General features: G+C 58.2%; 1 protein-coding gene across 3 annotated transcripts in view; it reads left to right on the forward strand.

Annotated features, from left to right (window-relative positions):
* Nucleotides 1–245: 245 nt before the first annotated feature.
* Nucleotides 246–12,294, forward strand: part of MN1 (MN1 proto-oncogene, transcriptional regulator) — a 45,055-nt gene continuing 33,006 nt past the window's right edge. The window contains exons 1-2 of one of the 3 annotated variants that reach the window (XM_045041615.1): nucleotides 246–4,588; nucleotides 7,759–7,876. In XM_045041615.1, the coding sequence (XP_044897550.1) occupies nucleotides 784–4,588; nucleotides 7,759–7,847 (3,894 nt within the window). In that variant the 5' untranslated portion in view covers nucleotides 246–783 and the 3' untranslated portion in view covers nucleotides 7,848–7,876. Of the gene's footprint in view, nucleotides 4,589–7,758; nucleotides 7,877–12,294 lie in introns of those variants that run through there. The other 2 variants (XM_045041616.1, XM_045041613.1) reach the window with 2 other exon arrangements.

Raw genomic sequence — 12,294 nt, forward strand, 5'->3', positions numbered from 1 at the left:
CACGGAGCAGGGGGAACCGCGCCTTCCCTCAAACCTCGGCTCGGACCCCGGGCGCCCGCCGCCTCCCCAGCCCCGCTTCGCCCTCGGCTCAGGGCCCGCACCCGTGATGCCGAGCCGAGCGTCCGGCCCTCCGACCCGCTGAAGAAACAGTAGCAGCTTGCTCGGGGCCGACGGAGACTGTGCGAGCGGATCGTGCTCGGCGGAGGCTTGGGCTGCGGAGCGCGGGGACTCCGGGGGGCGGGGGGGCGGGGAGGGACTGCTCTGTCCATGCCCGGGCGCCAGCCACGGCTTTGAAGGGTCTCCTTGCTCGGCCCCTTAGCAGCTCCGCCACGGACTCCAGGAGGCTTCGGGAGACGTCCTGGGGCTTCCCACCCGACCCCGATCGGACTTAAGAAGGTGATCGCTCCGCTCTCCCTTCCTCCTTCCCGCCTCCTTCCCCCCCACTTAACTTTTTGTCTCCACTCGCCCGCAGCTCCGTCCCCTCCGCGCAAACCCACCCGCGTCTGTGACAACTGCCGGGGCATGGGCCCCCCAGCACGGCTCCTGGAGGCCTCGCGGCACTGCAAGATGTGAGAGGCCCGGGTCCGGCAGAGCCAGAGCTTCGGGAGAGGAGCTGATAGCCCCCAGCCTCCACACGCAAGCGAGGCCGCCGTGCGCACTGCGCCCCCGCGGTGCTGAGCGTCCCGGAGCGCCCAACCCTGGGCCGGAACGTTTAGCTGGCCGGAGGCGCGCCGCGGAGAGCAGGCTGTCATGCCCTATTGATCCCCCCGCCCCCCGCCAAGTATGTTTGGGCTGGACCAGTTTGAGCCCCAGATCAACAGCAGGAACGCTGGCCAGGGCGAAAGGAACTTTAACGAGGCCGGACTAAGCATGAATGCCCACTTCAAGGCCCCGGCTTTCCACGCGGGGGGACCCCCTGGCCCCGTGGACCCTGCCATGAGCGCGCTGGGCGAGCCCCCGATCTTGAGCATGAACATGGAGCCTTACGGCTTCCACGCGCGTGGTCACTCGGAGTTGCACGCGGGGGGGCTGCAGGCACAGCCGGTGCACGGATTCTTTGGAGGCCAGCAGCCGCACCACGGCCACCCGGGAGGCCACCACCCCCATCAACATCACCCCCACTTTGGGGGCAACTTCGGCGGTCCGGACCCAGGGGCCTCATGCCTGCACGGGGGTCGCCTACTTGGCTACGGGGGCACTGCCGCCGGCCTGGGCAGCCAGCCGCCCTTCGCTGAGGGTTATGACCACATGGCGGAGAGCCAGGGGCCCGAGAGCTTCGGCCCGCAGAGACCCGGGAACCTCCCGGACTTCCACAGTTCGGGCGCCTCGGGCCATGCGGTGCCTGCCCCATGCTTGCCGCTGGACCAGAGCCCTAACCGAGCCGCCTCCTTTCACGGCCTGCCCGCCTCCAGCGGCTCCGATTCCCACAGTCTGGAGCCCCGAAGGGTGGCGAACCAAGGAGCCGTCGACTCGCTGGAATACAATTACCCTGGCGAGGCGCCCTCGGGACATTTCGACATGTTTTCGCCCTCCGATTCCGAAGGGCAGATGCCTCATTATGCGGCGGGTCGCCAGGTTCCCGGGGGCTCCTTCCCCGGTGCCTCGGCCATGCCCAGAGCTGCAGGTATGGTGGGCTTGTCCAAAATGCACGCCCAGCAGCAGCAGCAGCAGCAACAGCAGCAGCAGCAGCAGCAGCAGCAACAGCAGCAGCAGCAGCAGCAGCAGCAGCAGCAACAGCAACAGCAGCAGCAGCAGCAGCAGCACGGCGTGTTCTTCGAGAGATTCGGCGGGGCCCGCAAGATGCCGGTGGGTTTGGAGCCGGGAGTAGGCTCCAGGCACCCGTTAATGCAGCCTCCCCAGCAGGCCCCGCCACCCCCTCAGCAGCAGCCCCCGCAGCAGCCGCAGCAGCCTCCGCCGCCGCCGCCGCAGCAGCCGCCGCCACCCGGGCTTCTGGTCCGACAAAATTCGTGCCCGCCGGCGCTCCCGCGGCCCCAGCAGGGCGAGGCGGGCACGCCCAGCGGCGGCCTGCAGGACGGGGGCCCCATGCTGCCCAGTCAGCACGCACAGTTCGAGTATCCCATCCACCGGCTGGAGAACCGGAGCATGCACCCTTATTCGGAGCCTGTGTTCAACATGCAGCACCCCCCTCCCCAGCAGGCGCCCAACCAGCGGCTGCAGCATTTCGACGCGCCCCCCTACATGAACGTGGCCAAGAGGCCGCGCTTTGACTTCCCGGGCAGCGCGGGAGTGGACCGCTGTGCCTCGTGGAACGGCAGCATGCCCAACGGCGCTTTGGACAACCACCTCTCGCCCTCCGCCGCCTATTCGGGCCTCCCCGGCGAGTTCACGCCGCCCGTGCCCGACAGCTTTCCCTCAGGGCCACCCCTGCAGCATCCGGCCCCGGACCACCAGTCCCTGCAGCAGCAGCAACAGCAGCAGCAACAGCAGCAGCAGCAGCAACAGCAGCAGCGCCAAAACGCAGCCCTCATGATTAAGCAGATGGCGTCGCGGAATCAGCAGCAGCGGCTGCGCCAGCCGAACCTGGCTCAGCTAGGCCACCCCGGGGACGTGGGCCAGGGCGGCCTGGTACACAGTGGCCCGGTGGGCGGCTTGGCCCAGCCGAACTTTGAGCGCGAAAGCGCGGGCGCGGGGCGCCTGGGCACTTTCGAGCAGCAGGCGCCTCACTTGGCGCAGGAGAGCGCGTGGTTCCCAGGTCCGCACCCGCCGCCGGGTGACCTGCTGCCCCGCAGGCTGGGCGGCTCTGGCCTGCCGGCTGACTGCGGCCCGCACGACCCCGGCCTGGCGCCGCCCCCTCCCCCCGGCGGCTCCGGAGTGCTGTTCCGTGGCCCTCTGCAGGAGCCGCTGAGGATGCCCGGAGAGGGCCACGTGCCCGCGCTGCCCTCCCCCGGCCTGCAGTTCGGGGGCAGCCTGGCCGGCCTGGGCCAACTGCAGTCGCCTGGGGCTGGGGTGGGACTGCCCAGCGCTCCCTCCGAGCGCAGGCCCCCGCCGCCGGATTTCACAGCACCGGCGCTCGGGGGCCAGCCTGGCTTCCCGTTCAGCGCGGCGAACCGGCAGGCCACGCCACACAGCGGCCCGGGCGTGAACTCGCCCCCGAGCGCGGGCGGGGGCGGGGGAGGCACGGGCGGCGGCAGCGGAGGGGGCGCCTACCCGCCGCAGCCCGATTTCCAGCCCAGCCAGCGCACCTCGGCCAGTAAGCTGGGAGCGCTGTCGCTGGGCTCCTTCAACAAGCCCAGCTCCAAGGACAACCTGTTCGGCCAGAGCTGCCTGGCCGCACTCTCCACCGCCTGCCAGAACATGATCGCCAGCCTCGGGGCCCCCAACCTCAACGTGACCTTCAACAAGAAGAACCCGCCCGAGGGCAAGAGGAAACTGAGCCAGAACGAGACCGACGGCGCGGCTGTGGCCGGCAACCCGGGCTCGGATTACTTCCCGGGGGGGACCACCCCTGGGGCCCCAGGGCCTGGAGGCCCGTCGGGGACTAGTAACAGTGGCTCCAAAGCCTCGGGGCCGCCCAACCCGCCCGCCCAGGGGGACGGCACGAGCCTCTCCCCAAACTACACCCTGGAATCAACATCCGGGAACGACGGCAAGCCGGTCCCCGGGGGCGGCGGCCGGGGACGGGGTCGAAGAAAAAGGGACAGTGGTCACGTGAGCCCCGGGACCTTCTTCGACAAGTACTCGGCCGCGCCAGACAGCGGGGGCGCGCCTGGGGTGAGCCCAGGGCAGCAGCAGGCGCCAGGCGCAGCCGTCGGGGGAAGCTCCACGAGCGAGGCTCGCGGGGCTCCTACGCCTCACGAGAAAGCGCTCACGTCGCCGTCGTGGGGGAAGGGGGCCGAGTTGCTCCTGGGGGACCAGTCGGACCTCATGGCTTCCCTGGACGGCGGGGCCAAGTCGGACGGGAGTTCCCCGCACGTGGGCGAGTTTGCCTCAGACGAGGTGAGCACGAGCTACGCCAACGAGGACGAGGTGTCGTCCAGCTCCGACAACCCCCCAGCCCTGGCCAAAGCGAGTAGGAGCCCCCTGGTGACAGGCTCGCCCAAACTCCCTCCCCGTGGGGTGGGCGCTGGGGAACACGGACCTAAGGCGCCCCCGCCCCCGCTCGGCCTGGGCATCATGTCTACCTCTACCTCCACCCCTGACAGCTACGGCGGGGGCGCGGGCCATCCCGGCACGCCGGGCCTGGAGCAGGTCCGGACCCCCACGAGCAGCAGCGGTGCGCCACCCCCCGACGAGATCCACCCCCTGGAGATCCTCCAGGCGCAGATCCAGCTACAGAGGCAGCAGTTCAGCATCTCCGAGGACCAGCCCCTGGGGCTCAAGGGTGGCAAGAAGGGGGAGTGCGCCGTTGGGTCCTCGGGCGCGCAGAATGGCGACAGCGAGCTGGGCAGCTGCTGCTCCGAGGCGGTCAAGAGCGCCATGAGCACCATCGACCTGGACTCCCTGATGGCAGAGCACAGCGCCACCTGGTACATGCCCGCTGACAAGGCCTTGGCCGACGGCGCGGACGACGACAAGACGCTGGCACCTTGGGAGAAGGCCAAACCCCAGAACCCCAACAGCAAAGAAGGTATATGCGCTTGTTTCCTCCTCGACTCCCCCAGACCCGTCCCCACCCCCCACCGCAGGCCTCAGCCTCCGCCTTGAATGCTCCATCCAAGGGGACCATCCCTTGGGGCTGAGGAGGGCACAGGGCCCTCGTAGTGCCCAGCCCGGGGCTGGATACCCTTCCTTTGGGTACAGCAAGGGCTCTGTGGGCAGATCCCCCACTTGCCCCTCCCCCCAACCTCCAGGCGCTGCTGGGTAGATTCTAGGTACACACTCACATGGGGACTTAGATGGCAGCCCTTTGGGGATTATCTGAAAGTCCCTTCACCAACTTTTAGCTGAGCTGCTCGGTGGTGCTCAGGCCACTAGGCAGGCCCCTTTCCTTTCACACCAAGACCCCTCCTCACCCTCCTCACTTGGGCCGCTTCTACTTTGTAGGAATTGCGTGCCTCTCCCCTGCCCACCCCCCTTCCTGGTAGGGTACCTGGGAAGTTGTGTTAATACCTTCCCACCTTTTCCTAGTCATCCAGAGCCTCCAGCTTGAGGCTGTGTATGCCAGCATCTTTAGGGGGAAAAAAAAAGTTACCAGAGCTGGCGTCAGCAGCATCACTCAGAGGCAACGCCTAATTTGACATTTGTTCCTAATGAATAGCTGTTTTGTCTCTTCTTAACTATTAGAGTTGCATTAGAAACCTGGAGACCTGTCTGGTGGTGGGAGGCAGGCCCGCTTTCCCTGGGCATCTCCTTGACATTTGGTTGCGGGGGGGGGGGGGTGCTGGGGCCGGGGTGGGGTCTGCTTGGCTCAGCCAGGGCATCATTTGTGTAGGGGGGATGTGGGTATATATTCTTAAGACACAAAGGACCCGCGTTTGTCAATATCTCTCCAGGCTTTGGTGACAGATGTCTGGTCCCAGCTCGTGTTTGCAATCTGAGCGCAGCCTCCCCACCAGGCCCGGGGTTGGAGGGGGTGGGGGGTGGGAACTTTAAGGTGGGTGGGGTGGGGGTTAGTAAATGGACCTCCACTGCAGTTAAAGTACTAACAGGTTTGTTTTGTTTTGTTTTGTTTTGTTTTGAACCAAAAGAGGACCGGACTGCACTAGATAACCATTTTGTTTTAATGAGGCCTTCCCCCCCCACCCCACAGATAATTGCTTCTTAAAATTAGGTAACATCCTCATTCCCTCTCTCCCCATCCGCACTTTTTCTTTTAAGCCCCAGTTGCCTCTCCTGGGTTTCACCAGGCCCAATATTACTGTGGAGGCCGGGCCAGCCGCTGCCGATAGAACCCTCTGCCTTTAAAACCCGCGGCCCCAGATCCTTGCTCTCTCTTAGAGTTCTCTTCCTCGGTGTTGGTGTGCCTGGTCCTCCCGACCCTGGGTTTAAGGTGGCCGGCAGGTTTTAGGAGGGACAGGGGGAGGGGAAGCGCGTGCAGAGTTGGGTGGCTCGGGGAACTCGGGGCTTTCACCGCGCCGTCCCGGGGAGCTTTCCCGCTTAGGTTTTTCTAATTCATGAATGCGGCCTCGCGGCTTTTCTCTTTGTTCGCCTCCTGCCCAGCCCGGGACGCCGCTCTCTCATTTGAAGCTGGGTGTTTAGCATGCACAGCAGACGCCGAGGCTAGCATCAGCATTCTCCAGGCTTCTCCTAGGCAAGGCCATAAATTGGTTAGTTTGGGACCCTCCGCTTCTGCTCCCTGTTTCTTCCCCCCCTTCCTTTTTAAAATGGAGTTGGACACCGCACCCTGCATGCCCAGGGCCGCCTCCCCCACCCACCCCGTCTCTTTTATTTTCTTGTACACAACATCTCGATCCTACCTCCCGATGGATGGATCGATAGCTGGTTAGCACAAATCCCAGCCCCTGTCACTTCTACCTGGCTGGGCCTGGCTGCCCCTCCCCCTCCCCGTCCTCCCCTCCCCCCTCTCCCAGTAATTAAGAACATATTGGCCAAAATAGGGGTGAGAAAAGTTTTTTAAAAACCCCTGATTCTGAGAATTAGTGAAGAAAAACCAGTAGCTGGTGGCCTTCGAGTCTTCTGAAGGGCCTCCAGTAGACTAGGAGAAGAGGAATTGAGTGGTTTTAAGATTTTTTTTTTTAAGGTGTCACAGAGCCCTCTCTTCCCAGCCCAACTAATCTTCCTTTCCAGGAAAAAAAAAAAAAAAAAAAAAGAAAAAGAAAAAAAAAAAGAATGCGGGCTGTGCACGAAGAAATGTCACTAAAGATACGTTTTGTTTTGTTTGTTTCATTATCACAGTCAGAGGAGCGAAAATATTTTTTTGGAAACAGATGCTAGGCACTTTAGGGTTGATTTCCCCTGTAAGCTAACCGCAGCCCTCCCCTGCACGCGGAGGGGGACTTCCTTCAGGGACCGGGCTGCGGGGCTGGCCTCCTTAGCAGCATAGGCAGGGACAGCCACTTGACCTCCTTTGTTTTCCACTCTGTGATGTGGGAAGGACAGTTTCCTAGATAAAGCCCCGAATTGAGGTCACTTGCAGCTTCTGCAGCCTCGGGGCTGCTAGTTAAGGCTTTATAAGGTATCTGCATCTGATTCCCGCTCCCTTACTGGTAGTAAATAAGGATGATTAAACTTTTCATTATGATAACACCCTGTGGCTCCATCTGCACATGCTGTATAAATAGGTACACAGAGCCTTCAACAGGCCCCCGAGTCCCCTGGCTGGAAATCCGAGTGAAGTGTGCCACTTCAAAATAGAGTCGAAGAAGAATTTTTAAAGTAAAACGTTCTGCTTCCCCTTAAACACATGCCTGTGGGCCCGTCAGCCGTGAGGCAGGGTGTCCGGCAGCTTTGAATAGACCTTCTGGAGGTTCCGGCCCCCGGCAAAGACCTTCCCTGCCACCCCCTCTCGGGCAAAGCCCGTTTTGGTAATGATATTTTATTTTGTCACGCCGTAAAACACGCCAGTACTAATGTGATTAAATATTAACACCGTTTCTGAAATTCTTCGCTCCGATGACAAAATGCTTGTCGGTATTTAACGAAATGATCTGTGCTGGGATTGGAGAGGACGAATAAGTCTTCAGAACTGCACAAGCCGTGGAGTCAGTGGGACGTGCCCAGATTGTCTTATGGGGTCTAGATGTCCTTCAGAGGGGAGGGAACCCAAGTGGCCAGTTGTAGTTCTAGCAAAGTCCAGGCCAGGATCACGTGTGATTAGGATTTTTTTTTTTCTACCAGGTAAGCGAGCTTCTCCAAATGACGCTTCTCCCGACTTCTTCACCCGCCAAACAACTTTTATAATAATGAAACTCTGCATCTCATCTTGAGGTTCTGTTTGCACAAAGTTGGGGTGGGGGAAGGGTGAGGTTGTGCAGAGGGGCTGGCGGTGGGGGGGGGGGGGGAAGAGAAAAAAAGCCAGCTTGAGTTCGGGACCTATTCAGACATCTGTTATATCAGTGAGGATTACATGAATTTGAGACTAGTTTGCAACATCGTCTACCTATCCTTGTAATAGGTGTGTGGCTATTGGAGGAATTCCAAAACAGAGGAGGAGGAAAAAAAAGCCCCGAGAGATTGCAGATAAAGGGAATTAAGTCTGAAAAAAGTACGTTCACCCCCTCCGGGCCCTGAAACGATTTTCAAAACTTGAGTTAACCGTATTCTGTGATAAGTTTATCCCTGCCAAACTTCCACTCCGTTGCTTGCTCTCTGTCCTGAAAGCCGGAGTCGTCTCGAAACGTTCCTTCACACACACTGAAATAGGAGAGGGCTTCATGTATGCTTGTGCATGCAATCCTGCCCTTTTTGGAAGTATGATCTTTTTACAGTGATGCGGGAGAAATTTTTGGAATTTCATGCTTCTCTTAGCGTGCCGGTCAGACAGCAGTAAGCAGGGCTGAGAAATAGTAGGCAGGCAGGATCTGGACACTGAGTTTTCTTAGACATGGAGCAGGCTGGGGCGGGGGGGAGGAGGGAGGTCCTAGGGCTGTTTCCTGAGTCGTTTCCCCCACTGCCCACAGCGTGGAGAGAATTTTCTAGGCTCACTCAGACTTGTTTGGGGAAGGCAAGGCTCCTTGCCTTCCCATTTCCCTGCGAAATCACCCAGCACGGGTTGCATGCCTTCATGTGACTTTTGCGCCTCCGGAAGATGTAACCCAAAACTTCGCAGGTGTTAATCAGGGGTAATGTAAACAGATAGGAGCCCCCTTTGTGCAGCTGACTTTCCAGCCAGCTTGCTCCCCGGCTAGTCCGGGACATTCTACTACTGTTCTTTGGTGCTTGTTTAATATTTCATGGCTGTAATAAACCTGTCTTCTCTGCCCGCCTCCCGACATAAAACCCCAACATAGCACACACATCTGCAATTATGCATTTCTACTAAATATTAATAAAGGACAAGGATTTTTTAAGGGTTTGAAGCTTATCGGTGTTGAACTTGCTGTGGTTTCCACCGCTGGGTTTTTCTGGCTGTTTTGATTTTAAATAGCCACTGCCTCCCGATCTATACCGGAGACCTCTGTTCTGTTTCCATGTGTGAATCTGTACCTGTGAGTGTATAAATGTGTACGGTTTTTGTAGATTGAAGGGTTTTCCTCAAGGATAGCTTTCTTTAATATAAATTCATTTAGATTTCTTGTGAGGCCCTTCAGACCGGAAGTAAGGGACTGTTGAACTGTACTTCTATTTTATTGAAGTTTCTAGGAAGGGAGCGAGGGCTGGTTAATCTAATATCTCTTTCTAGCAATGAAATTCTATGATTCCTGATACGATTTTGTTTGCCTGACAGAGGTATTTAAATTTCCACACAGAGTCTTAATAGGCCCTGAAAATCTTAATAGGTCCTGAAAAATAGATCCTGCCCTTGCCAAGAAGTTACTTGATACTCTCTGCTGATATAAAATATACATCTTTAATAAACAGTCCGGGAGGACCAGGTGAAATTAGAGGAGGGGAAATTCTTCCTACTCTAGCAGGACAAACTTGACTGTGTCCTTGGGATTTTTCACAGGCTCTCCTGAACCCACTCCGCACTGGAAGATTTAGCAAAATCACCTTTTTCTCCGCTTGGCCGACAATCACATAGGGTCGTGTTCTTTGCCCCGGGAGTGATCTGCTTTGCCAAAGGCATTCAGGAGATAAAGACTCCTAGTAAGGAACACTGTATTTACCTCTGTTTGGTTAATTTTAGAGAATAAAAAGCTATAGCTTTTATGTCACAGGATCAGATGTCCGGGGACGGGGAGTGTGCGGGGGGCCAGTAGGCCTCCCAGCACATTGCAGCATAAACCCCCAAACCTTCTGATGTCGGAGAGGACCTGGGTCTGTCCGGCGGGGATGGAGGGAGGGCAGGCCCTGTAACCAGTGGGGGTACCTCTGTCCTTCCGTCTCTGTCCCCCTGTTTGTTCCAGCCAAATATTCAGTCTGGAGGGTCTGGAATAACCGGCTTCATCATTTTGACTCAAGTCGGGATTGTGACTTGCCGAGCGGTGTGTTTGTTTTAGGACGGTGTCTATTTTTAGGCCCGACTTGGGTGGACAGATTTGAGTGTGGGTTTTGATTGCTGGTGGCGGAGATGTTGGCATATACATGAGTGCGTGATTGAGAAGAGAGACATTTGGTGGAAAATTTTCAAGTTTCCTCACCTTCTCGGACACACGGAAGCCGAAGGAAGTGGTCTGGGGGCCGGCTCGAAAGAGCGTGGCGAGGTGGGTGTCGGGTCTGGGCCTGCCTGTGGCCCATGAGAGGAAAGCAAGGCTCCGTGCAATTCAACATGTAAAGGAGCCCCCCCCTCCTTCCCCCACGCGCCCCCCCCCCCAGCACACGCACATATACATATGCACGGCCAAGTGTATCTCCATCAAATCATCCAGCCACTCCAGTTTTCCCTTAATCTGCTTTCCCAAGGCAAGTGGACAAAGTTGCTAAACCTTCAGTCTCAATGGCATCAGCTGACAGGTTCTGATTCTGTAAAGGACTGAATGAGCACAAGTCCTAAAAATAGACGGAGGATTTTGAAGATCCTAATTATGAAATCTCGGCCTCCCAGGCCTCCTGGGCTGTGGGTGACTTTGATCTGGAGTATTTCGGTAGCAGACGCACATCGCCCCTTGCTGGGTTGTGTGCGTGAGTGTGTGTGTGTGGAGGTGTCTGTCTGGCTGCGTTCAGCTAACCCCACTCTCCAGCCGGGAGACGAATCTTTGAATCAGTGCCCACCACCCACCCCCCTCCCCCTCCCAGTTGTGGGAAGCGGACGCTGCTTCTCATTTATGGAAATTCCTCTCCTTTATTGTAATCTTTTGGTACCAACGTGGAGGAGACGACGCTGGGCTTTCGAATTAGTCACGGCCTTGCCTTCGGGGACCCTCTGTGTCTCGATGCACGACGGTTCAGCTGACCGTCCCCAACTCCACGCCACGCGGGCCCTGAGGAACTGCAGGGGACCCAAAGGAAGAGATGATTTGGGGACCCCGGCACATTGTGCCCGATTGGGTTGCCCAGCGAGGAGGTGGCCCTGATCGTGTTCTGCCGCCTTGCCACGGCGTGACAGCAGGCAGGGACACACGGCCCCAGCAGGGCAACCGGTTACCTCAGGGTGTGAGTGAGGAGGGACGGTTGAGGGACGGCATTCTCACGGGGTACAATCCTTACAGGACGCCGAGGCCCGCTTTGTCTGCTGGCCTGCATTTTAATCAGCGGCCTCCAAGGTTTGGGAAGCAGATGAAGGGTCTGCTCCCAACATGGTGTTTGCCGAGAAAGGACACGGGAGAGGAAGCAGGGAAGGAACTGCTACGGGTCCCCCCTCCCCCGTACCTTGAAATCTAAGGGGCTCTTTCAGGTTCTTGATGGCTTTGAGCTTTGGTCCGACGAGGCCACATTGGACTGGCAGCCCGCCCCCCGCCCCCGGCTCCCGTACCTACTGAGTGGGGGGTCCGTCCTAGCTATGGCGTCCCAAATTCTCATTCTCCCTCTTGGCTGAGAAAACAGGTAGGTTTTCATAATCACCGCTTCCTTGCAAAGCTGGATCCGAGGGAGAACTTTATAGCGATCATGTGCGTAATCCTTTCACGATTTATCCATCATCGTACGGACCCAAATGCCCTTTTAAACATAAAAGCAATTGAGTTTAACAGTTTGGAGGTCTGAGTGTATTCGCAGTAACCGATTGGCTCTCTCTGAAGGCGCATCTGATGTGGAATAGATTTGTCCCCCACAAGGGGAAGACCCTCAACGAACACCCTAACACAGGCTCCCCTTGTGACCAAGCAGGTTGGTGGTGTTCTGCTCTTTAAAGCTCAGCGGTCCAGAGACCTCAGCCTAATGGCTGGTGGGATCCACTGGCTGACCCTGAAGCCTCGGTCTCTGTCTCCTTTCCCACCTTCTCCCTCTCTGTGCAAGATCTTGGGCTCCTTGTGAAATGTTTGCCCTGGGATCCCCAACCTTTCAGCGGCCCCTGGCTTTCGGGGTTGCAGGCTGACCTATCTGTGCCAGTGTTTGGTTTTGCCTTAGGAAATGTGCCAGGGAGTGGTTCAGGGAGACAGGGAGACCCTTTGGCAGAGACCTATTTGGGGCCCATTGCTGTGGACTTCTTTGGGAAGTCGAGTGCTTTAAAGACCGCCCCCCTCCTCCTCACCGCCACCGCCCCGGGAGGGAGGGAACCAGGTCTTGCTTTTATCCTTCATGTCTCAAAAAAAAAAACAAAAAACAAAAAACAAAAAAACCCCGAAACGATCTCCACGGTTAGTCAGAAATAGACGGCGATTGTCAGACTTTGGA

Source organism: Felis catus, chromosome D3 (assembly GCF_018350175.1).
Source record: "Felis catus isolate Fca126 chromosome D3, F.catus_Fca126_mat1.0, whole genome shotgun sequence".
In the NCBI taxonomy this organism is placed as follows: domain Eukaryota; kingdom Metazoa; phylum Chordata; class Mammalia; order Carnivora; family Felidae; genus Felis; species Felis catus.